Source organism: Haemaphysalis longicornis, unplaced genomic scaffold (genome assembly GCF_048455015.1).
Source record: "Haemaphysalis longicornis isolate Haplotype H1 unplaced genomic scaffold, Haemaphysalis longicornis Haplotype H1 scaffold_12, whole genome shotgun sequence".
In the NCBI taxonomy this organism is placed as follows: Eukaryota; Metazoa; Arthropoda; class Arachnida; order Ixodida; family Ixodidae; genus Haemaphysalis; species Haemaphysalis longicornis.
In genome coordinates, this window is record NW_027526225.1 from 90461872 (window position 1) to 90488817 (window position 26946).

General features: G+C 47.0%; 1 protein-coding gene across 5 annotated transcripts in view; it reads right to left on the bottom strand.

The window, feature by feature from the left end:
* Positions 1-26946, bottom strand: part of LOC144162989 (rho family-interacting cell polarization regulator 2-like) — a 129244-nt gene that overhangs the window by 58397 nt on the left and 43901 nt on the right. The window contains exon 1 of one of the 5 annotated variants that reach the window (XM_077693751.1): positions 26236-26545. The exons of 3 other annotated variants lie outside the window; for them this stretch is intronic. In XM_077693751.1, coding sequence (XP_077549877.1) covers positions 26236-26311 — 76 coding nt within the window. In that variant the 5' untranslated portion in view covers positions 26312-26545. Of the gene's footprint in view, positions 1-26235; positions 26546-26946 lie in introns of those variants that run through there. One more of the 5 variants, XM_077693752.1, reaches the window with a different exon arrangement.

Consider the following 26946-nt stretch of genomic DNA (forward strand, 5'->3'; position numbering starts at 1 on the left):
ATATCATCTGCAAAAGTGATGGCGGACACCGCGATGAACTCGGTTGATCCGTGTAATAATGCCAATTAGAGCTTTCTGCCGAAGTCGCCCGCATATGTATTCAGTGCCCGTTCTCTGTGTCTGACTTTTATGCTGATGCGCGTGTCATATTATTCAGCAATTTGCTCTTGCAAATGGAAGTCACCCAAACACCTAGATGCTGCCTTTTTGCGCGTTCGGCTTACCCGCGTAGCCGTCGTGTTGTGCAAAAAAAAAAAAAGGCATTAAATTTGTGCTGCGCGGAAAAATTAAACGTACAAGTCATGCAGCGAAGTCACCTTTTTGCATTACCAGCGTTGCATTATCACCACCTTTTGCATTATCACAGAGGAAGTTACCTTCAAGGCTGTCGAGGGGACGAAAAGAAAATTAGAATGCTGGTGGACGAAAAGCAGAGAGGGGAATATTGCCTAGGACAGTTACCACCTGTAACAGAAAAAAAAAAAGTATTTTGTGCCTAATAAGCTTTTTGTGCCTGCCCTAAGCAGCGCTAGTATTGAACCAAGAGTGTAAAACATATGTATATTAGTCCTTTTTGGTAAGATGACATGTCATCACCCCGATACAAAGGGGAAACCAAAAGAAATCATCATCATCAGCAGCAGCAAGATTTGGTAACAATGAGAAAAGAATGGTTGTGCGTGCGTGCGTGTGCGTGTGTTCGCACGTGGGTGGGTGCGGGGGGAGGGCGAGCAACTCTGCGGACGGTAAGAGAAACACCGATGCCAGTATACGCTGTTATCTAGACGGTTGACAGCCTTGGCCTGTGGCCTGCATAGTCGCGGAAGTGGCGGCACCGAACTACTTGTTCCGGAAACACAATGGTCGCGTTCCAAAGCAGCTCGTACACTCGAGCGAGGGGCAGCCAGGAGCGGATTCTCAGTGGCTGCATTTAATACCCCTGTCACACGGGCACTTTCAATCGCGATTGAGTCGATCCGGATCGAGCTCAATCCGGATCGGGCACCTGCTACACGGCAGTTTCAATCGCGATCGAGCTCGATCCCGCTCGAACTCAATCCTGGTTTCTCAAGCGCGATCGAGGCTTCCAAGCGCGATCGAACGAAAGCGGCGATACTCTCGTCCCCGCTCAGTAATGGCACAGCATGTGACAACTTCAACTAACGCCACAAATTGTGTCAAATAACTTGACCCAAATAAGCGTGAGGTAATATTTACATAGTTACGTATACCTACGACCGCGCGAAGTTACCAGACGCCGGCCGCAAGTACATGGTTAGCGCCATCTGGCGAACACGAGCGCAACCCGTGCCACTTCTCAATCGCGATTGAAACGTGCCGTGTAGCAGCAGCAGTACGTCGAGCGCGCTCGAAAACTCGATCGCGATTCACTTCAATCGCGATTGAAAGTGCCCGTGTGACAGGGGTATAAGAAAGCGCACGTTGACGTAGTGGCACGATGAGTCGCCGGGTTTATTTTTGAGAGACGGATGGAACAGCTGAACGCTCAAAGCGTGGAACCACGGCCCGCGTTCGACTCTCCTGGCTTCGGCCCAACTGTCCCACCAACTCCCACAACAAAACGGGATGTTCAATGGGCCAGACGGGCGGTGTGGATCTTATGAAGGACTTTCACCGAATGACGTACAGGTCCTACGGCTACAAGTGTTCGTAAGACTTCGGGGGGAGGGGGGGGGGGGGACGCGCAAAAATGACGAAACAAGGGACGAAGACGACGACAAGGCGTGTGATGTCGTCGTCTTGTGTTGTAAGTAACAACATGTCACAATAAGTCACAACGTTTTGTTAGTCAGCGCTGCTGCGCTGATTTCCAATTATATAAGCTAGTAAGCGCTCAGTTCGTCGTCTTGTCCCGTTGCACTGTTCCCTTCCCTCGCACCATGAACCGACTTGCCCAAGCGTCAACCCTGGGGCAATATTTTCGTGTTTTATCCGTTTTGAGTCCGTTTTAAAAGTGTCCATTTTGAGCAAGCCCTGATTGGCTGAAAACGAACACCCGTATGTGACGTCATGCAAGCACGGCGGAGCTATGAGCCGCGGCTTCTCGGAGCAGACGATTTTTAGTTGCCTTATTGTTGGTTCTCTGGCGGAACAATAAACACATAAGGGATAGTTTAAAATAGGTTTAGTTGCTTAAAATGTGTTTACAAGAACAGTTGCGAAAAAGTTAACCCAAAGCCCGCCTACAACTGGAAGTACGTCACAATAAAACGGACGCAAAACGGCCGTTTTCAAAACGGACAAACACGAGAATACCGCACACAAACGAGTGGCTACGGCACTGCGGCTAGTGCATACGTTGTGCGTGACCGCGCCCTGCAGGTCAGCGAAGCCTTCGTCAACGGACGCGGCGGGGAGTGCGGGCATACGAACGTGCACGTACCGGGTACACGCAGCGGCGACGTGCGCCGAACGTGACGTCGTTGCTGTCGCGGGCCGCTTATCTGGCCGGGGCTGGAAACAGTAAACAAGGGAACGCTCGCGAGAGAAACAAGCGGGTGAAGAAGGGGGAAAAGAAACAATATCTCGCGCCTCCATTGTTTCTCCTCCTCGTGGAAAGCGGACCACGGGGCAAGGACGGCCGCCGCAAGACAAAGCGAAGCGACGCAGAACGTGGGCGAAGGGGACCCGCGACATGGGCGGGGGGTGTACAGATACGGAGATGAGATTTGGGTCCACATACCACCGCCGTAGTGGCGCGGCTGTGGACCGCGTACGTAATTGAATGCGAGCGAGAACGTTCCCACCGGTAGCCACTCCGGCATCGGCTTGCGAAAGTCGTCATGATTAGAGACGTGCTTTGCGGAGTGAAATAGGATATCCGAGGAATATTCGCGTTACAGTCAAACCCGGCTATAGCGAACTCAAATATGCACCGCGATTAGTTCGATATATCCAACAGTCGATATAGTGAAACCCGCCGAAAACGAGTTTTTTGTCACGAGCTCGCACTACACGGGACACCCCCCTTCCCCATTCCGGCATGCGGAAACCAGCACAATAAAGTATTGCGTTACCATACACGAAACAATCCATTTATTGCAAGCAATAAAGCAACTTTCCGCCTCAGCTGCCTACTTCACATAAAGAAAAGGTGATTCTTGTTTTCACTTTCATTTTGGCGGGGTAACTAGCACAGCACTCGAGTCCGTGTCATTCAATATCGAAGCAATAATGGCGGAGCATGTCAACTGCCGAAAGCGCTTCATTAAGCGTCGGCTGGCTTTCACTCGCGACATCCTCTGCCTCTTTGGTGCTTTCAGCAGCCCCAGCTGCCATGGCATCGGCAACGGTGTCTGCGTCAGAAAGGGTCACAGTGACGGCAACCTGGTCGTCGACGACACTCAGGAAATATCCCCGAAGGAATTCTATGGCCCCGTTTTGCTGTGCGGAGTTGCAGTCACGAACCATTTTCAACCAGCCCGGCTTTCCGCTCTGCTTCAGTTACGGAAAGTATCGGGCGTCACGTCGCTCCACGCGAGGCTCAACGTCTCAAACACGGCCAATCAACAGCTCAATTACCGCTGTGAGACCATGCATTTAGGCGGCAATTCTAGGTTCGCAGAGTTCGATATATCCGATATATCCGATGCGAACTTTAACTTTGTTATAAGGAATATGTTTTGCGCATATTTTCGCAACTGATTTGTTTTTGTTCGATATATAGGATAATTCGCTCTATCCGGGTTTGTTATAATCGGGTTTGACTGTATTTGATAGGCTTTTTAGGACGGGTTTTTCGTCGACAAAGAGCCCAGCGACAAGGAATTTTGGCGAGGGGGCTTGGTATATGCCCAATTCCCCTCAACCTTCTCCTCCTGATTCCTTTTTAATGCGCAGCATTCTTTGCCGAGTACCCCCCCCCCCTCCTCAGCCAGGACCGTGTAACGCCCTGCATTTCCACAAAAATGCAGATATCGCGGCAGTTCCACCTGTAATCGTTATAATAGCGAAAATGGTGATAACTGGTCGAACTAAATTTTGAAAAACTAAAAAAAAAAAGAAAAATATAAAATAATTACGGAAACCGGTGAACTTTGTAACGCCCGGCATTTTCACAACAGTGAAGATTTCGCGAAAGTTTTCCCTGTAATCGTTATAAAAGCGTAAATAGAAGTAATTGGTCGGACAAAATTTTTGAAAAAAATAAACAAATTACGAAAAATGCAAGAACGTATAACGCATAGCATTTCCACAATAATGCAGATTTCGCGAAAGTTTCAGCTGTCATCATCGTTATAATAGCGTAAACGGAGAACTCGGTCGAACGAAATTTTGAAAAAAACTAATAAATAAGAAAATATAAAGTAGGTAATTACGGGTAAAATCGCGAACAGTGTAACGCCTTGCAATTCTACAATAATGCAGATTTCGGGGAAGTTCCACCTGTAGTCGTTATGATAGCGTAAATGGAGATACCTGGTCGAACGAAATTTCGAAAAAAAAAAGAAAAATACGAAAAAATACGGAAAATGGCAAATTGTATAACGACCGGTTCCACAATCATGCAGATTTTGCGGAAGTTCTACCAATAACCGTTAAATTAGCGTAAATGGGGATAACTGGTCAGACAGTATTTAGAAAGAAAAAATTCGCTGGAAAAAAACTTCCACTCAAGACAATCGGCATTGGAATGCCACGCATTAGTAGATAATTCTCTGAATTTCTGCAGCATTTTTTATTCTCTCTGTACACGGCCTTTTCAAAGTGTATTGAGAACTCGGCGGCACAACGCGCTAGCTTGTGCAAAGCAAGCCAAAGATAACAAAGATGAGCCATATGTACGGTGCATGCTGAAACCAAGGACAAGTCAAGTCATGCTGCTGGGCAAGGACACGTTCTAAACACTATAGAGCTCAAGCGCAATGCAAGCAAGGCATCAAACGATTTCACTCCAGCTATCTTCGGTTTTTATCGACTGTTTGCACATACTTCTGCCTCCGGAAACGGCTTGCTAACACGCTTCCCCCTCGAAAGTGCGGGTGATAAATGCTGCTGTATATGCGAACCCGAAAGAACGCTTCACGCCAAAAGCCTCGGTGGTAGTCTTGAAGGTATGCCGCCAGTGTAGAGCTACTGTATGTGCTGCCCATATGCTCCACGAGAGGAGCCACATACAGGAACTCTAGATTGGGAGTAAGGCTCACTTGGCACGCGGCTTTCAATCTGGAGGCCCAATCAGCCATGTTCCATCCGGGAGCAAGAGAGAGCAACGAACGCTATCCAGTTCAAGCCCAGACCTCTGTTTCGGCGACAACAAGCAGACAGCCCTCGCCGAGCAAATGAGCCGCAGCTTCTCGGGAGGTACACAAATTAAGGCGCTGGCGGCGAAAACTGCGTATAGATAAAGCAATCAACCAAGCGAAGGCTTCGCGACAACATAATAACACGCAACCACGCCACTGACTACAACCAACAGTGTGCTGGAACGAGCAGGCGGTGGTTATTTTTTACAACTTGGCTATCTGGCGGAAGATTAGTGTAATTCGAAACTTGGACCCCGGCTTCGCGGCCTGGGTCAATTTAATGATGGCCCAGAGTTGCGTCACGCCATTGGCAATTACCGAATGTCGGTACTCGGGGGTGGAGAAAACGGCGGCAGCAGCAGGGCCTACACCACCACCATCCGTGTCGATAGTTTCGTGCCTCGATCCATCCCGGTATACACCCCGCACATGCTCGGAATACCGATAGACGCGTGTAGCCACACACACACACCATATTATATATATATATATATATATATATATATATATATATATATATATATATATATATATATATATATATATATATATATATATATATATATATATATATATATATATTATATAAGGGTTGGCAGTCAAGAAAACCTCGGAAAGCAAAAGGTGATAAGTCATTTGGAACGACAGAAAGAAAGTGGAGAAAAAATGCCCGCCGGGTGGGATCCCAACCCATGACCACCAGAATACGCGTCTGGTGCGATGACCACTACGCTTTCCGAGGTTTTCTTGACTGCCAACCCTTATTTCTGTCTTATTTTCAACGAGCCCCTTATTTCCTATTCTGATTCGCTACATGCATAGCGAGGGCCTCTGTTCTGGTAGTCTTGGTGCCATAGGGAGCTCAAGAGGGTTCAACGCTGGTCGACCACTCTCGACATGTCGTAGACACTCGAGTCACGGCCCGTGGGTTAAAAAGAAGGTCCCCTACACCCCGAGTAGTCCGAGTGGCGCTGGCTACCACCCCCAAGCGGAGGAAAGAAAAATACCTGAACACAAATACCCCAGAGAGTGGAGGGGAAAATTGCCTCGCCGCTAGCGCAGTGGTCATCGCACCAGACGCGTATTCTGGAGGTCGTGGGTTCGGAGCCCACCTGACGGGCATCTTTTCTCCACTTCCTTTCTGTCTTTCCAAATTCCTTATCTGTTTCAATGACCTACCGCTTTCTACCCTTTGCTTTCCGAGGTTTTCTTGACTGGCAACCCTTATTTCTGTCTTAATTCAACGAGCCCCTCATTTTCCTATATATATATATATATATATATATACAACACAGAAATAAGGGTTGGCAGTCAAGAAAACCTCGGAAAGCAAAGGGGAGGATGTGGGAGGTCATTGAAACAGATAAAGAATTTGGAAAGAAAGAAAGAAAGCGGAGAAAAAATGCCCGCCAGGTGGGATCCGAACCCACGATCGCACCGATCGCATCAGTCCGGTATTCTGGAGGTCGTGGGTTCGGATCACACCTGGCGGGCATTTTTTCTCCGCTTTCTTTCTTTCCAAATTCTTTATCTGTTTCAATGACCTACCACATCCCCCCCCCCCCCCCTTTGCTTTCCGAGGTTTTCTTGACTGCCAACCCTTATTTCTGTGTTATTTCTACGACCCTCATTTCCTATCCTGATTCGCTATTTATATATATATATATATATATATATATATATATATCGAGAGAGAGAGAGAGAGAGGGAGAGAGGGCTGAATGGAGCGTGAGCATGTGACCCAGGGCGAAACAGGAAAAAAAAAACCTTCGTTTTCTTTCCCCTCCACCCCATTGAGCAGCGCATTCCCAGTGCCACCGCCACGGGGCTTCCAAAGCGCGAAGGTGCCGCGCTCTCCATTGTGCGAGTTTCTTCAACCTGGGTCCCCGACTCTCTCCCGCCGATCCAGGCTGTCGGTCGCGGACGCATCGATCATGCGCCTCTTCTGCGGGATACGCCCCAGGGCACGCCGGGAACGCGAAAGAGAGAGAGAGAGAGAAGCGTGCTGCTGCCGCCGACACCGGCACGCATACTCGGGGCGCTAAACAGGGCACACAATGAGAGCGCAGACGACGCTGTCGAGAAACACTTGCGGGGAGGGAACGCATTCTTCGAACATCGAACGCGCATTCAAGTCGCCGACCTCGCACGTTCTGACGTAGCTCCTCGCTGCACGATGTGCACCGGCTTTTGAGTCACTAAAATGTATTTTTAACAGCGAAGCTGTTTAGCAAATCGTTATTTTTCGTGTCCGCAGTTAAAAATACCGATAAATTACCTTGCGCGCGCACGTGAGCGCGGGACTCGCGGCGACCGCCCGGCAGTTAACAAAACCAAGAAAAATAGCAGCATCTCCACTCCGCGGAGTACGGAGACTAGAAATGACATCCAAGTGGCGCCCCGAGTGACATCCGATTTGCGCCCCGACCGTCATTCTACTTGCCGCGAGTTAGTTGCACCTCGATTATTCCCTAAATGAAGCTGCAACCCACGGCTCAAATCGAATTCCGCTTGATTTTTGCTTGATGGTGGTGTGCGCGCGGATGGACGCGGACGGACATTGTGCGGTCCTAAGTTACTCCGCACATAAAAATCCCTAGCGCTCGTGTGTGCGTGCCTCGCGATAACCGCCCAGCGTCCCCGGCGCACGTTTGTCAAGCCAAGCCAAGCCACTCAGGGAGATTGGGCAAGATTGCCCTCCCCCTCCCCCCCCCCCCCCCCCCAAAAAAAAAAAAAAGCTTCAGCATTCACCGTAATCGTGGCAACACTTGCTCGAAACGAGAAAGACACGTCATAGCGTACGCCCCTCCAAGGTGATGTCCAATGATTATCATTTCCAAAAAAAAAAAAAAACGAAAGAGGCTAACACTTACAGCAACAATGCTGGAGTAAAAACGGTCGTTGCGGCAGCGAAGAAGAAGCAAATCGGCTGCAATCGGGGACTTGAACCTTCGTGATGGTCGTGAAGGTTGCGTACAGACAGCTTCGCTATACCTTCAAGTCTTTCGCGTCAGTGTGAGCTTCCTTTTTTCTTTTTGACGCCTACGGGGATAAGTAGCGCTTTGTCGTGGTGCCTTCACCTGCACTATAGAAAAGGAATTCTATTCCTCCTCCGTTTCCGCGATTCACAGCCATGGTGTCCTAACTTGTTAGTACGCCGCCAGAACGCGGAACACGTTCGAGCAAATGCCAACACGGCCAAAGGAAGGCTGCATCGCCCTACCTTGCTGGTAAAAAAAATTCCTTTGCCGCCAGAACTCCGGCATACCGCAGATATATACCGCGGCGGTAAGGTGATGTGGGAAAGGGATGCGGATTGCTGGAGTTTCTGAGAAATTTCTCCGACGGGAGAGAATTAACGGCGCCCCAGTGAAATGTAATAGGATTCAGGCACGGCACCGAATTCGGCCGCACGCGCCCGCTGCAGCACCAAAGGCGTCTGCACGTCCGAGACGGTGAGTGCCCAGTGCTCGCGAGAGCGTTCCTCCGCCAGTTGGTGGCTTAATTTTTTTATTAGATGCAGAGCATCTGATTCACTCGCCTTGTCCCTCCGGCGTCGTCGTCGTTGTTGTCGGCGTTGTCCACCCCTCTGCCATTCTCCTCGCCGCGCGAGCTGCGCTCTCCGCCGCTCACCCCCTCTCCTCTCCGATAACGAACACTCTCTCGCGAGGGGCATTGGATTTGATTTGATTTGATTTGATTTGATTTGATTTGATTGGATTGGATTGGATTGGATTGGCTTGGCTTGGATTCGGTTGGATTGGATTTGGATTGGATTGGATTAAAGTGGATTGTGTTGCGTCATAGCCGCGGCAGACGCGCTGGGGCCGGCGCATGTGCAGTACTCTCTCTTCCGAGGTTTCCTCTCCTTCGGGCGCGCTGCGCATATAACCGGTGTGCCGTTCTCCGGCGAAGCAACATCCACGCTTGGCTCAAACACCTAGAGTCCACGCCGCTTTACAAGTACGCCAACGTCGTCATCGACTGGGACCAGCTTACGCAGTCCCCTCAACGTTATGTGCGTTAATTAAATGCAGAGCATTTCAGTAACTCACGATGTCACCCGCGTTGACGTCCGTAGTCGTAGTCCGCACCCCTCCCCCTACACTATGTAAAAAAAAAACTATCCGGCGCCTGGTTTCGATCCCTCGACCCTGCGGGCGGAACGCAATGTACATGGTGCTCTACCCACTGCGCCACAAAGCCGACACAGAATGGGAGGCTACGAACGCGCCTTATATCCTTGACTCATTCAAACAACGTCAAGAAGCTGCTGATACAACGCATTCACTACCACCAACTCCCCAAACACTAAACGTTAACGCAATACACCCACCCCTTATGCGACGCATTTACTCGAGTCCCCCTCGCGGGGAGAGGGGCCCAATTTTTTTTAAAGATTCCAGGAGAAACTAGTGCGTTAGGTGTTCATTTTACGGTCTACGCCTTTGTAATTACAAATGGTCATTTTAACAGCCACGCTGTTTAATACGCCTGCTACACTAGCGTCCGAATGTCATTTGAACCAAATGTCATTTGACTCAAATGCGAAGTTGTACTGCTCCACTGGGTTTTGATATGTCATTCGACTCAAATGACATTGGGGACAAATGAGCACCCAAAGAGACATTTGGGGCTCTCGAATGCCATTTCTAGCACTCTCGTGCACAGCGTTCCAAGTCAGCATAAACAAATACATTGCTGACGTACTGAAAACAAAAAAATATTCTTAATGGCGGGACTTTGTTTACTTCTCATTCACTTAAATCATGATATCAATATGCAATGATTCCATACTCTCAGCACCAGTGCGAGCAAGCGACAAACCAGTGTGGCCAGACAGCACAAAACAGCACAAAAAAACCTCGATTGCGATTCAAAATTAAGCAAAAACTGTGTCAAAGCTTACAATATTTATAATTTGATATCATTTTAATGCGAAAGACTGCTGCTAAATTTAATTGTTATATTACCATATAAAAACAGAACTCGACAGCAGCAGCTTTCAAATGCCATCGAAATCGTAGTGGAGCACGGCGGGCGGATTCCGCATGGAATTAGAAGCCTCCCATTTGAGTCAAATGGTATTTGGCTCAAATGACATTCAAACCCTAGTGTAGCCGGGGTACAAGCTGGTGGATGGCACGGTGAACGAGCGCAGCAAAACCTCGCCGCGCGCGGACTGGACTCCTGCCACCACCTGCTGGAGGCGAGATACATCTTTGGCGGTATTCTCCTATTGTGTCCGTTTTGTGCCCGTTTCAAAAGCGCCCGTTTTGAGCAAGCCCTGATTGGCTAAAAGCTAATACCCGGATGTGACGCCATGCAAGCACGGCGGAGCTACTTCGTTGAGCCGCGGCTTCTCGGAGCAGACGATTTGGAGCAGACGAGATTTTTTCGTCGCCTTGTTGTTGGTTCGCTGGCGGGACAATAAACACATAAAAAAATAGTTTAAAATAGGTTCAGTCGTTTAAAATGTGTTTGCAAGAACAGTTGCGCAAAAGTCAACACAAAGCCCGCCTACAACTGGAAGTACGTTACAATAAAACGGACGCAAAATGGATGTTTTCAAAACGGACAAACACGAGAATACCGCCCCTGGTACAAGTACGGCTTTGGAAACGCGTCGCGGGTAGGCGCGATACGACTGGTACAAGAAACGCATAGCTGGGTGTCTCGCTGTATCTCTTGTTGCGACCGGTGGCGCAGGTTTGACGGCGCAAATAGAAGAATTGATGCGAAAATGAGACAAGCCAAAAGGACGAGAAGCGATAAGGTTAATCAACGAATAAAAATAGCAAGACTAAAACTTCTTTCCTACTTATCTAGCAACAAAAGCATACTAAGCCTATCAAACGGCCTTGCTCCTCTGTCTTCGCGTCCGACAAGACGATATCATTCACACAACCTCACGCCTATCTTTACCCGTACTCAAAATTCCAAATACTCTTTTTCTTCCTCGCACAATAACGAATTGGAAAGAACAGCCAAAACAAATCTTTGAGTCTGGTCATGTTCTAAAATGTACTGAAAATTATTATGAAGTTTGATTTTGATTTTGTGCCTTAGTGTATTGCATATACGTCTTATTTTATCCCCTCTGTATTGTTATCGATTTGGTCGTGTGTATATGTCTTGCAACACCTCCACTCCTGCTTGGGCCATTTTGTGGCCGGCAGTATTTTCTAAATAAATAAATAAATACCTTCTTAATTAGCGTCCCGCACGCCAGGACACACAAGCCGAACAGTGGCCTCCGAACGAGGTCGAAAATTTCGAGCAAACGCTCGTCCCGCTGCGCCCTCTGCAACTCCCGGAGCTTCACCGCAAAGCCGGTGAGCCCGCGCACACTGTACGTAGTTTAATGAGCGAGTATTCACTGCTGTTTGGGGGCTAACCACGACACCACGCAGAAGACTTGACCGGGTCTCGAGGCATAACCACGCAGACAACTTGACCGAGTCTCCGAGCATAATCACGAAAACATAGTCGAACCAAGAATTAGCTATAGCTGGGGCCGCCAGCTTAGCTGTTTGCCCATTCCTCGCGCCACCAGTGCGAAGCTGCACCACTTTGTTAGGTGCGGAGTACCTTAAGACCGCACAATGTCCGTCCGCGTCCGTGCGCACAGCATTTACAATCGCAAAAAATCGTACAGACACCGGCAGGATTCGAGCCTGTGTCTGGTAGACCAGACAGAGTTAGTGTCAGTCGTCTTACCCATTGGCCTACGACCGTGAGTTGGTACTCGAGAGTCAAACGACTTATTCCCTCGCCTGTACCGGGGCGGGGTACCTTAGCACCTCCCAATGTCCGTCCGCGTACATCCGTGCGCACACCACCATCAAGCGAAAATCAGGCGAGATTCGATTTGAGCCGTGATTTGCAGTTTCATTTAGGGAACAATCAAGGTGCAACTCACGGCTCAAATCGAATGACGGTCGGGGCGCAAATCGGACTTCACTTGGGGCGCACCTTGGATGTCATTTCGTGTCCCGGCCCGTACTCCGCACCCTCTCCATCCTCCACGGAGTGGAGATGCATGCTGCCATTTTTTCGTAACTATTGATATCTATCTCGCTCCACGTGTATGCGTGTGTCGCGCACGCAAGACGAAGGAACGCGTTTGTGTGCGTTTTCTGGTTGAGACGAAAAACGAAAATGTCATTGGTCGAGATTTCGGCACACGTTATAAAGATCCACAAATGGCCTGAATTTGCAGCCCTCCACTACGGCGCGCTTCATAGCCCTGGTGTAGCTTTGACGCGAGAACACCTCGAAATTATATTTTTCTTTAAATAAATAAATAAATAAATAAATAAATAAATAAATAAATAAATAAATAAATAAATAAATAAATAAATAAATAAATAAATAAATAAATAAATAAATAAATAAATAAATAAATAAATAAATAAATAAATAAATAAATAAATAAATAAATAAATAAATAAATAAATAAATAAATAAATAAATAAATAAATAAATAAATAAATAAATAAATAAATAAATAAATAAATAAATAAATAAATAAATAAATAAATAAATAAATAAATAAATAAATAAATAAATAAATAAATAAATAAATAAATAAATAAATAAATAAATAAATAAATAAATAAATAAATAAATAAATAAATAAATAAATAAATAAATAAATAAATAAATAAATAAATAAATAAATAAATAAATAAATAAATAAATAAATAAATAAATAAATAAATAAATAAATAAATAAATAAATAAATAAATAAATAAATAAATAAATAAATAAATAAATAAATAAATAAATAAATAAATAAATAAATAAATAAATAAATAAATAAATAAATAAATAAATAAATAAATAAATAAATAAATAAATAAATAAATAAATAAATAAATAAATAAATAAATAAATAAATAAATAAATAAATAAATAAATAAATAAATAAATAAATAAATAAATAAATAAATAAATAAATAAATAAATAAATAAATAAATAAATAAATAAATAAATAAATAAATAAATAAATAAATAAATAAATAAATAAATAAATAAATAAATAAATAAATAAATAAATAAATAAATAAATAAATAAATAAATAAATAAATAAATAAATAAATAAATAAATAAATAAATAAATAAATAAATAAATAAATAAATAAATAAATAAATAAATAAATAAATAAATAAATAAATAAATAAATAAATAAATAAATAAATAAATAAATAAATAAATAAATAAATAAATAAATAAATAAATAAATAAATAAATAAATAAATAAATAAATAAATAAATAAATAAATAAATAAATAAATAAATAAATAAATAAATAAATAAATAAATAAATAAATAAATAAATAAATAAATAAATAAATAAATAAATAAATAAATAAATAAATAAATAAATAAATAAATAAATAAATAAATAAATAAATAAATAAATAAATAAATAAATAAATAAATAAATAAATAAATAAATAAATAAATAAATAAATAAATAAATAAATAAATAAATAAATAAATAAATAAATAAATAAATAAATAAATAAATAAATAAATAAATAAATAAATAAATAAATAAATAAATAAATAAATAAATAAATAAATAAATAAATAAATAAATAAATAAATAAATAAATAAATAAATAAATAAATAAATAAATAAATAAATAAATAAATAAATAAATAAATAAATAAATAAATAAATAAATAAATAAATAAATAAATAAATAAATAAATAAATAAATAAATAAATAAATAAATAAATAAATAAATAAATAAATAAATAAATAAATAAATAAATAAATAAATAAATAAATAAATAAATAAATAAATAAATAAATAAATAAATAAATAAATAAATAAATAAATAAATAAATAAATAAATAAATAAATAAACCGACAGCTGCAGCAGCGCGCACCTGCCTTCCGCCTTTGCTGCCAACACAAAGCAAGAAATTCAAGTACAGCCACGAGCAAAAGCTTACGGACAATGAAAATGACAATTTTATGTTATTTCTCTTCCAATAACAGCCCGACAAACTGTCGAATGCATGCGAGATGTCGTATAAGTACGGAAATAATAAAAACTACCGCACATAGTACTCCGGGCTGCCGTGCGGCACAGAAATAGCTCGAAATTGCTGCTTTCATGGTCCGCAAACTTCTGATCTTGGGTGTACGTCAATGCGCGCACCTCACTGAATGAGCATGCGCCGACTGCCGACCATCCCAGCAATTGCGTTTCGCCCCAAAACAACTTTTCCCAATTCCTCTCTTTCATCGCACTCACTGCTAGCGTGAACATCGTACAACCAGAGAGAGCTCGAAATTGCTGTTTCCATGGTCCGTAAACTTCTGCTTTTGGGCGTACGTCAATGCGCGCACCTCCCTGAATGAGCATGCGTCGACTGCCCACCTACCTCGCAATTGCGTCTCGCCCCAAAACAATTTTTCCCGATTCCTCTCTTTCATCGCACTGACTGCCAGCGTGAAAGTCGTACAACCAGAGAGGGAGAAAAAAAAAATGAACGCGCGTACTGGCCACTTTTCTGCCCAGAATGCCCGAAACGACCGGGCGCTCGGAGCGTACACGCTATACACACACACAAGGAAGGACTTTGAAGAAGAGCCAGGCGCGCGATTAGGGCCCGGAGAGGCGAGCAGAGCGAGCTCTCAGCAGATGGAGAAGCTGCAGCAGCAGCGGCCACATTGGAATGCAGCGGCGTGTACGCTACCTGCACGCAGGCGAAGCGCGAAAGGACGACGCGCGAAGAATGGCAGGAAGCGATCAGCGAAGGCGCGATGGAAGTCGGCGCGCGCTGAGGCCAAATTGCCCCCGCGCCAGCACGTCGCCTCGGCGGAGCATTGCGCGGGCGAACCCGAACGAAAGTGCACTCGGAGGCTACGGCGAGGAACTCGCACGTAACACAATCCCCGCCGATAACCGGATGCCGCGGAAAGCACGCTCCCTTTTTTTCCTGCTCTTTCCGCCTGTTTCTGCCGGTTTAGCTTGCGCCGTCAGCGCAGTCGATTCTCGGCGGTCCTAAGCCGGTAGACTTGCGTCCGCACGTACACTGTAGCCTTTGTGCCATATGTTCCGATGACACCCTCGGAAGTACCGTACAATGATTTACACCCTTAAAGGGGAATTTTCCCTTCGTATAACGCCCTGACAACCGAACAAACACACAAGAAAACACCTTTTGAAAGAGTGTTTTGAACGACAAAACCGTGACCCCTAGCAAAAACACAAGAAAACACATTTCAGAGGGTGTCACGAACGACAAAACCCACTCTAAAATGTTTTTTTGTGTGCTTTTGCTAGGCTGTAAGGGTGTTCGGTACAAGGCTGTAAGGCTGTTACAGACAGCGAAAATTCCCCTTGAACTAGGAGTAGATCATTTTCGTATACTAAAATGATCTATTAACTAAAACGATCTACACACAGTTCAAGGCCGGTACAGCTGCGTCTGCACCTTCGAACGACATGTTTCGACGACAAACTCCGCAGCATACGCACGCCGGCACGACAAAATGGGCTCCCTTTTTTTATTTATGCTTGATTTATGCCTTTTGATTTACCTCGCCATGTTGGCTGGCGCGTCCACTAACGCGAGCGCACGCGCCAACGCGATAGTCGGCACCGCGTGCGGTCCGCGCTTGAAGCTAAATGCACGCAGCTCACGACAGCTTGTGTGTACATACCGCAATGTACACATTACAAGCCGCACGCGCAAACACGCGGCCGAAAAGGCTCGGCTATAAAGGACACACCCAGGTGAGGCACAAACACTGCCTCGCCCCTTTATTAGTCCAGAGTGTGTAGGTTATACTGGGAACTTTTTTTTTTTTTTCTGGGGGAGGGGTCTTCCTATATTATCCAATACATTCGAAAGTTACGTTCTCCTCCCGTCATGCCGATATGATGATGTCGATTGTGACGGCACAACGGCCTGTCCGCGAGGCTGTATTTAGCGGATTGCGAGCGAGTTCGGACTTGTGTAAGTTGTGCGTGAACAAACGAGGAGTTGACAATCGAAACTAAAATACAGCTTACTAAGAAACGATGCCTGTAAAGCAGCGTGAGATATTAGTTGGGAGTCCGCAAACGGCGCTTGGTTTTTTAGGGGCGACGCCCCTTAGGGGCTGGGGCTGTTGGCGTCTCCTGTCGTCGCCGACGTCATAATCGTCGTCTCATATAGTCACGGTACTAAAAAACCAAGGAAACTCGTTTACGCCTCGCGCTGGAGAGCTTCGTGCTTCAAAGCCAAGAGACTTTTACAGCAAAGCTGTACGCCTCTACCCCCCAACGGTTTCATCTCCGTTAGCAAAAAACGCCAAGGCGCCAAGAACACACTTATACGCTGCATGTTTCGCCCCTCCACAGGTTTCACGTCAGTAAAGATGGCCCGGGATTTTTTTTTTTTTTTTTCAACACTGCCACAGTTTACAAATGGATTCTCACTGAACAGTCCAACAAGAGATTGTACAAGTTGTGTCGTCTACTCACTCAATGCGGCCGAAATAAAAAGTTCGGTACACCTGCTTCAGCCCCCTTTCAAAGAGCTCCGCCTCAGCGACTCCGCTGAGCGCACGAATGAACGGGTACGACTACCACCCACGGAGATCGCTTTCATAACGGGCTTCGGAAGGAATCAAAACGGGCATGTGCACGACATTTAGGCGCACGCTTGAGTCAGCCCCGCGCTGCTTAAATTAATCGGCAGCCCTCCACTACGGCGTAATAAAATCCCCGTTACTTGTCTCGAGAAAGTCCGCCGCAGCCCTTCCCAGCAGCGCGTGACACTCGTCGAAGGCACCGTTTGCAGTCGACAGATGCGGTCGTTACTCCGCCCGTCGGCTTCGGGCCCAATGCACGGAACTCCTCGCGCACGAAAGGCAGCCTCCTCGGGCGTAGCGAGTCGATTGCATCGCTCACTCAACGTGTCACGAAGAGGCGAGAAAACTGAGATGAGAAAGAGGGCAGTTCCTCGGCTCGGCACGAGGAGAGGAGAAGGCCACGTGCGTGCCGGTGCATTCCGCGCGTACTGGAAAGCATTTTTTTTTTCCCCGGCTCGAGCGCTGGCTGCACGCCCCAATGCACCCGAGCTGCGCGAGGAACAACGCCCCGTGGATGCGCACACGCGCGAGGCAGCTAGCTGCGTACGCTGGGTACAGCAGGCAGAGCACGAACGCTACGCGGGGATTGCGCGCACAGCGTCGGCGCGAACACTCTGCTCAGTTATTTGAGATGATGATATGATATGATGATAATAATAATAATAATAATAATAATAATAATAATAATAATGATGATGATGATGATGATAATGATGATGATGATGATGATGATGATGATGATGATGATGATGAGGCGCACTGTGTCATCACAGCCAGCATATACTGGAACGGATGGCAGAAAGCAGTGCCCACGTAACGGACGCCTAGCGATCATGCCGTCAGGTAAAAACATCGCACTGAATAGGTACAGCCGGTGCAGTTAAAATCAGATGTAACGAACCTCTATGCAACGAATTCCTGGATTTAACGAAGGTTTTTAATTCCCCGTTACCAGCCCCATTAAAACCGATGTGTTTGCGACCACTACGTAACGAAGGTGCCGCGACGGTTAACGTTGATGTAATGAATTCGCTGCACTAATGAGCCATTTGTTTTTGCATTTTTTTTTCTAATGAACCGGCTGGAGAAATGCACTAATTTAGCAAATTTCTTCCGCACACCGCAAACTATACCGCGCGTGTCCACGTGTGGGCGCGGTGTCGGTTCGGTGCCTTCCTGTCGTCGAGTAGTTGCGCGTCTCTACTGGCATCTGTGGTGTCGGTCGTCCCTGAAAAGACCATCAAAAGTTCGCGAAAAGTCGCCTTTTCAGCATAGGTTCAGTCCGTGAGAGGCGTTAAGGCAGCGAAAAGTGTCAATGCGCGAAAGTGATACTTAGACTTCGTTTTTGAAAATCGGGTTAAGTGACCTTGCTTTTTTTTTTTTTTTTTTTGAGTGTCGAGTAGTGACTAAGCTCGTGGAAAAGCAGCGGCCGCAAATCACAAAGTTTCACTATAAAATGAACCCTCGAAGGGTGAGTTTCACCGTCACTCATCATGTCTGGCATTTTGGTTTCGTTTCTGCTCGTTCTCGTAAGCCTTAGCTCGAAACCTCCGTGTAACGAAAACCTCCACGTAACGAAATATTGCGAATTTTTGTCAACCTCGTTATATCCAGGTTTAAAGGAGCCATGAAAAGAAAATACAACTTCGTTTAATTTGAAAGAACTAGGATTCAGTATCTCACTCAGCTCCATTACAGCCACAAAAGATGTCTTTTCAACGAAAAAAAAAGCAAGAAGTATTTAAAACTTTCAAATTTCGCGCCACAGTGACGCGTTATGAGCAAGAATGACGTCATACGGGCCAACAATAAAACATAATTTTCAGTGCGTTAACTGCACGTTAGCATTTAAGTGATGCGGTCAAATGGAACGAGAGTCCCCATTACAGACGTCCAGTCATGTGTCGTCGCGACAGGTCAGTTGGGCGGCCGCCAATCCCACAAGCAAGGTTCCGTGACGTCATAGATAAGTTGCGGGAAATTGGCTAGGGGGTCGCGACTGCTTCACACGTTTTCTTTCATATCTCCGTTATTGGATGGAAGATTGCGATGATATTGGTATCATTGTTATCGGGACTAAGCAGTCTTTCTAATAAACCCAACTTGTATTTTGTCTTCATGGCTCCTTTAACTATACTTCTACTTCTACACTCAGAAGGGGTGCCCAAGCGGATAAAAACAACCGTATCGTCCCAGAGTCGCTGCCTCGCGTTTTCAGGGAAGCTTTATACGACTAAGAGAAATGAAAATCCGGCGGTCCCGTGTACGCAGAAAACCCATCCGGCGCTACACCATGCGTATGCCCCCCCCCCCCCCCCCCCCCCAAAAAAAAAAAAAAAAAAAAGGTTGGATAGGTGTTAGCAGTAAGGGGAGATAGATTGGCTGAGTTTATGGATGGCGTAGCAACAATCTGGCATCCACCGACACGGGTGAATGTGAACGGCGCATCAGAGGGAGCAAAACACCGGCCGCCCGTTACAGCTTTGCTGGGTAACCATCTTTACGTAGCGCATGGGCGCGTTCTTTAAAGCTGTTGTTGCTGGCCGTAATGTGTGCGGCGTCACGAGGAAACCACGAGTCATAGTTACTCCCCCACGTTTACCGCGCACGTGAGCACGCGCTTCACGAGGAGTGTCCGGCGTCGTCCAGGCTTGCGCCTGGCACTCGCAAAAAAATACCGCGAAAACAGTTCACGTACGTCAGCGTCTTAAGGGGGGAGCATAGACAGCTCGCGCTACAGACGCCCAGTTAGCGAAGCCGATTGCACTCGGTTCTAGCGCGTGCTGACGCGGTCCACTTTGGGAGAAATGTACGCAAAGCGATCAAAGCCTGCGGACAAAGCGATCCGGGCCCGCCAGTTAAACATGATGAAGACGACGATATAGATATGACTACTGCTACTACGATGACTACTACTACTACCACAGCGAAAAGCGCCGACATGTAAATAAACTATTTCAAACCTAACGCAATGCGTGGTGGTGTGCCCCTCAGTGCCTACATAGAAAGAAATCCTGCAGCTTCATTATGGTTCAAGCCTTGACTTTTTTTTGTACGTAAGGACACATCCTTCTTGAAGACTCATCACAAGGAGAACAATTACGAAAGAAACAGCTCCACAGTAAAGAAAGAAAGGAACAAGTCACCGCAACCTCGTGGCAACAGCCGATGGTTCGCCACGTATACGGCGAACTCCGCGGCCGCCGCCGGCGGCCCCAAGGCGGCGGCGTCTGCGCATCGCCAGCGGCCGAACTCGGACTGTTTTAATGGAGCACATCCTGGCAAAACGGCATTGTCTCGGGCACACAATAGCAGACGCGGCGACGGAGAAGGCGCAACCGCACTCGGAGCGACGACGCCTCGACAAAGATGCCCGGACCCGTCAGGTCACTCGCTAAACGAGGCCCCCTCACCGGCGACATCGTCTTCCTTTCTTTTCATTTATACACCGGCCGCGCAGAAGTAAGATTACGGCGGACGAAACTTGGATAACCAGCGCAACTAGCCCACACCGGGCATTGCGCTCTTCAAAGTGGTAACGCTCCGAGAAAGACAAAGGCACGTCCCACACCTTTCTCGGGCCGGGCCGTCTACGCGCGCCGACAAGGGGACGGAATTAAATGCGCACGACGATCGCGCGCTGCTTTAGCGCGCAAGGGAAGGCGACACCCCGCCGCCCTCTTCCCGTGTCCCCGCGCTTCTAAGTGAAAAGACCGACGCGAGCAGCTGGCGGCTAACAACCGCAAAGTGTTTGCGAGACCTTGCCGCCGCGCTTTGCGACGTAACGGCGTACAAGGGCAGACTTCGGCGCACTCTCGGAGGGACTGCGCATGCGCCCGAAGCGCACCTCGTAAAAGTTCACCAGTTATAACAGAGCCTCCAAGCAGCTGTTGAGGCAAGGCGTACACTACTACGCACAAATGAAGCGATACCACGGAGATCTGAACACTTCAAAGCGGGGGAAATGACGGCCGAGCCCGACGACCCTGCTTAGGACGATGAGCACGATGCGATCTTAATACATCATTAGAGAGTTATAGCAGATCGGAGAACCGGTCCCGGTACGGTACCCGGTACACCATGCGCACAACCAGTTATTCCGCCTCTGCACATGCGCAGTAACGACAGTCGCCTTCCGGGTACCGTACCGATAGCGGTTCTCCGATCTGCTATAACTGTCTTATCTGAGCGTAAGTTAAAGGGGACAGTATACACGTCAAAACGTTTAATTTATGAGATATAGTCTTTGGTAACTCATTCAACTTTCTCAGACCCGAAAGACGCTTTTTTTTCACCGAAAAGAGGTAAGGAATGTTGAAAAAAAAAAATCCAATTTGGCGCTACACAAGAAGTTACATTAGACTACACTACACAAGTTAGAAGGGACGCTGCAGTGAGCAAAAGCTCCGTCGCAAAAGCCCTGTGATGTTAGCCGCGTGTCTCGAGTCAAGCGAATAATAACCCCGAGTGCCAAAAGCCCCGATGCCAGTTTCCCCGCACCACTCTCCCCTGTCGATGCGAGGAAACATCATTTTTTGGAGCCGAAGTGCTTTAGAAATAGCAAGATAATGTTCAACGGTCATCTCAAGAAAGATGCAGAGGGAGCAAACAGAACTTAGAAGGGAGGATCAAGGAAGGGAGCTGTCTTCCAAATCGCTTTAATCACGTGGTTATCAAAACGTCACGTCTCTCCCTCTCCCCCTTCCCCCCTCCTCCCGAAAGAACACTGGGATGGCATGCCTTTCAGTGAACCCTCAGCAGCGCTAATTTGGACGCGTAATTAAAGCAGGGTCGACCTGAGGCCCACTGCTGCGGACGTGATAACCACGCAGTGAACTTCGCAATGCCCGCGTCCGTGGCGAAGCCCAGCGACACGCCGAGGTCCCTGGGGGTGCGGCCTCGGGCGGGCCACATCTTGGTCGAGTGAGCGAGACATTCAGCACCAACTGAACCACTTCACCGTGTAGGTTATTGATACCCTAAAAGGACAGGATGCGCTCTTCATAGATGGATGTATGTCATGCCAACACGTATGACAACACCAAGCTTCGCTTTAAAAGAACTACACAAACGTAGAATACCGCGGGTTTAGATTATGAGTACGGCACTTCAAGAGCGGGTCTTTCGGCATGGCGCAAATGTTTCAGGGGCCTACGAGTACGGGGCGTACGAGTAAAGGGGTTTCGAGTACGGGGCAATTGAGACGGGGCTTTTGAAATCGTGGGCTTTCGTGCACCCCACCGCGAAAGCAGTTTTTTACTGTGCTAACTATACTTCGTCATTTAACGGATACGATAAAACGGAACCAGAGGCGCTACTACAGTCGAACAGTAATACTTCGTAGCGCGGGAAAGATGGTCAGCTAGGCGTCATCTAGGGACCCGGAGGAGAGTTACACGGGAAAGCTGATGAGCGCGGCCGCTCCCTGCAACGTCCGCGTGTCCATGGATCCGTGTGCGTAAAAAGCTCCGTTTACATTGTTCCGCCGAAAGAAGGGAGAGGCGAGAGACTGCGCGAGGATGTAGAAGGCCGACCTGGAGTATACCGCTTGGTTTAGTTAGAAACGTTCCGCTAACGCTCAGCAGCAAGTTTCCTCGCTCGGCCGCAAATGTCGCGTTCCTTGTCCTTTGTCGCGGCCGTATAGTTCTCACGCGGACGAAGGCGCGCTTGATGACTCACCCTGTTATAACAGTGCCGCGAAGGAAAAGAACCAAAGCGGAGCCTAATTGCGGCGGCCAGGCCGCCGCCAGATAAGGCGGCAGCGATAGGGAAGCACGGCCACTCGTGACGGCTCCAGAGGCAGGCAAGCTAATGCAGTCTCCCAGAAAAAGTAAAGTAACACAAAGAAAAAAGACGGATCGCGCTCGCTTACAGGCGGAATCGGCACTGCGGCCTGCGCCCCCCCCCGGAAGCGAGGCTCGATATAACGATCCCGGAGTGGAGAGCCACATTTGTTGTCCATTTTATCCGCACGCCCGCCTGGGTGAGTCAGGCCACGGGAGAATAACCCTTTCTCCTATTTCTACCACACTACCGACACCGGCCAGATAACGTGAGGCCTGAACAGCTGATAACCGCCTTTAATCTCACCTACCCACTCAGTGAGATGAAGCCAGCAGTTGGAAACTGCGATACTAAAAGAAGGCTGGAATCTTAATCGGGACCTATTGACCGATGAATTGAAAATATACCTCGTCCGACGACAGCCTCGACAATCTAACACAATGGTTAAAAACTCATCGCTCTGTTACAGAAACTTCGCCGCGCTGTAATTTTTGCGTCTCGATAGAAAGAACCTGGATGTGTCAGCAGAGCTTGTGAGATATGCAATGAACTTTCCCGCTAATATAAAAGCTGGCGGATGTGCAAACAATGCAATCTGATAACTTAACTATGCGACGCTGGCCGGAAGGCACAACTGACTCACGCACGATTTGTAATACCCGACGTAGAAGCCCTGCTGCGATAATTATTTCAAAACAACACATTGTAATTTACGTAAATGAGCTGAAAATCGAGTTCGTGTTCAATTAGCAAAAAAAAAAAAAAGAACAGTTCTAGCAGCACCGCACACGCAACAGAGTATGAAGTCAGGGCTGAAAAGGGATGTTTCACCTCCACCTCTAATTCAGCCATACGTCCACAAAGCTTCCTCTATGGAAGAAAAACAAAACTGCTCTCGTGTAGTATAAAATGACCAATCAAAATGCTTTATACAACCAGCCACCCCAATTACGCGTCGAATGGCACTGAAGTAAGGCTACACTTGCAGACGCGAACAAATACATCTACTTCGTGCCTCTTTTTGTGCCTTTCATTCCATTTTGTTTTTCTGGTGAGGAAGGTGACACTTTTCCATGCACAACACGAGCTTATAGCGACAGGTAAGACGACGACAAAAGCAAGCCAACGGCTCACAAGCACGTATGCACGAGTACATAGCCAATGGAAGAACTTATGCCTACATCAAATGATCTCTTTCCGCACTTTTTTTTTATCAGTTCAACGCGCCCTTTTTACTCCTTGTTCAGGATGTCACAAAGCGAACGCATCACCGCACTCCAGCCGAGTTTCTCATTAGCGACAGGCATGCTACTCTAAGCTTGTAAGCCAGTTTGTTCAAGAATTGCGTCAAGAGCTAGGCAAACGAGAATTGGCATCAGCGTTTACTATAAACTGTCCGTTTAAAGGAAGATCATATCTTCTTCAAAAACTCTTCGGCTACCCACTCGCCACTGCATTTGAGGCACGGTGAGCCAAGATATCTATGCAGCGAGAAGGGCTGTCGAAGAGCTGATCACGCGCCGTCCGGCCATTCTTCTTATCTTAGATATCCCGTTCCGCAAGCGAGTTTGCCTACTTGAATAGCTAATGAATTAGATATAAGCTCCTTCAAACCCCGCAATGTACTACAGGCTTTTGAAATACTCCGTAATTGCATAGCGTTAGATGATTGCACACTAAGCCCATGCGATATCGGCGGTAGTTCGGTTCATAATTCTAATCTATTTAACGGCTCAAAGCGCCTGTTCAAATCAAAGTTAAGGGAGAGCCTACCGTATTTTTGCGGGTATAACTCGCACCAAACATGGGAAACTTTCAGTGGCAAAGATACGCGGGGTTTTTCCTTCAGTGCAGCTTCACGGCAATACGTGTTGTGCCGTGAAGATGACTTTGTGTAGAACAGTGAGGACTGCGGCTCAAGTGATTGCTCTAGCGAGAGGAGTGACACTGAGTTAATTATGACTTTCACCTTGCAGTCAGTGTATTCTACTTGCTAAGTATACGCTTTTTATACATAGTAAGTGATATGTTGCTTGAGCAATAGCTTTGGTGCAGCCTTCCCTGAATCGAATATGCGGGCAATCCGCAAGGATTTTTTTTTTTTTTTCTGTTCAGGCAGGCTGAAAGTGGGGCGTGGATTATATGCAGGGGCGGGTTATATGTGCGAAAATACGGTAAATTCGCCTCCGTTTCATCACGCTCGCTACACAGCAGTGACGCAGTGCTGTCCGAACTAACACGTTGCCCAGCTTCCGGCCTTAACAGGAGAAAGCGCGCTCATTTCAGGCACGAACAGTTTGTGAGCGCCCTGCCCTCCCCCCCCCCCCCCCCCCCCTTTTTTTTTTGTTTTTTGCTGCGCTGTTGACGCAACCCGTCTGCGAACCAGGTTCCACCATGTCACGCACAGCTGCAAAACTTGCAGCTGTGGAGTGCGTGTGGTGAAGCCTGGTTTCCGCTGCCTGGCCCACACGGCCGAGCCCACCGACATTTAAAGTTGGCACATTTCATCCGTTAATGCGACCTCTTTCCCCGAATAGATACTACACTGCAACCAATGTCCTACACAGTAGAACAAAGCGCATTGTATCCTCACAGCCGTGCGTCAAAGCCGACCCCCAGTGTTTTTTTTTTTTTTTTTTCAGCGAGAGCTGATTCGTGTCAACGCACAAAACCAGTCGAACAATCGAGCACAGGCCACAAGTGACCTTCCCCGAGGTGTCAAATTCGCGCGATGACGAGGTCGGCCGCGTAGTATACGTTTACTGCAACTTTATAAGTTAAATGGAGAGAAGGGGTGGAAAAGGCAGCGTTTCAGTTTATCTTCATTTTTACTCCGCCTATGAAATGACACTCTAGAGGGGCACTCGGGTGGTATTCTCGTGTTTGTCCGTTATGAAAACGTCCGTTTTACTGCAACGTACTTCAAGTTGTGGGCGGGCTTCGGATTGACTTTTGCGCAACTGTTCTTGTAAACACATTTTAATTGACTAAACCTATTTAAACTATCTTTTATGTATTTATTGTTCAGCCAGCGAACCAACAAAAAGGCGACGAAAAATCGTCTGCTCCAAATCGTCTGCTCAGAGAAGCCGCGGCTCATAGCTCCGGCGCGCTTGCACGGCGTCACATCCGGGTGTTCTCCTTCAGCCAATCAGGGCTTGCTCAAAACGGACACTTTTGAAACGGACACAAAAGGGACAAAACACGAGAATACCGCCCCTGGTGTCGAATGTGTGCTGCGGGATGCGACGTCGGTACAACAATGCATCGAAGCGCGCACCAGCACATTTTATGTCTAGCATACCAAACAAGAACACAGAGAAACAAATCGCTGCGACAGAAGACTGGGAAACCAAGTTTGAAATGCTTTGCCGGTGACGAACAAACAGACAAGCGGTCGGCATGTTTACAGCCCCAGCAGGGCCAGCTCATTCGCGGCGGTTACAGGACAGAAATTATTTGCGCCGAAGCAGAGAAAAAAAAAAAAAAAATCAGGTGCCGCTGAAAAGAAGACACGAACATAAGGGAAAGATTCGGGCGTGAACTATTTGAGCGGGAAACTGCGTGGTTTACCGATAATCAGGACAGACTGCCAGCGCCGGCCCAAGGGCTGCTGTAGCTCTGCGGTGAAGACTTCATGCGATGCCATGGGCGCCTTTCGTCGAAGCGACAAGCGACTTTTCCGGAGAGAGAGATCACCGCAGAGTACATCCAACTTCGGACTCCCAGGCACGCACTCCAAAGAGCTCTCACACAACGCACACTATACAACTACTGCACGGCTGCCGGGCTTGAGCCATTCGACCCCCACAGACACATAGTAAAAAAACGACGCCACTAATACGGGGAGCCGGGTGTCGTGGCTGACACGCAAGCCGGGAGTGCGGGCGAAAAAAAAAGACAACTCGCGCATGCGTGAGACAAAAAGCACGTCCTATCGTCTGCCGGAATAGACTGCCGGCGCAGGGGCAAGCAGCGGCTAGCGGAGGTAGATTAGATAGATTGCCCCAAATCAGCCGCACGCATGATGACGCACGAACGAGCGAAGGAGGGCGACCGTGAACCGTGGTTGCGGGGGAGGGCCTCCCGCCGAGATTAGGTGGAATGCGAGGCCGCAACGCCTCCTACGTTCGGCCGACAAGCCCGCGGAGATCGTCCCCCCTCTGGCAACGTTGGGAGTAACAACACTCTTGCAAGCCGCGTCCGTGACACGGCAGGTAGCGCGCTTCGTGTCAAGGTGTACGACAGAAAGGCATCACGATGCGCGTAAGCGGCGTGAGGGTG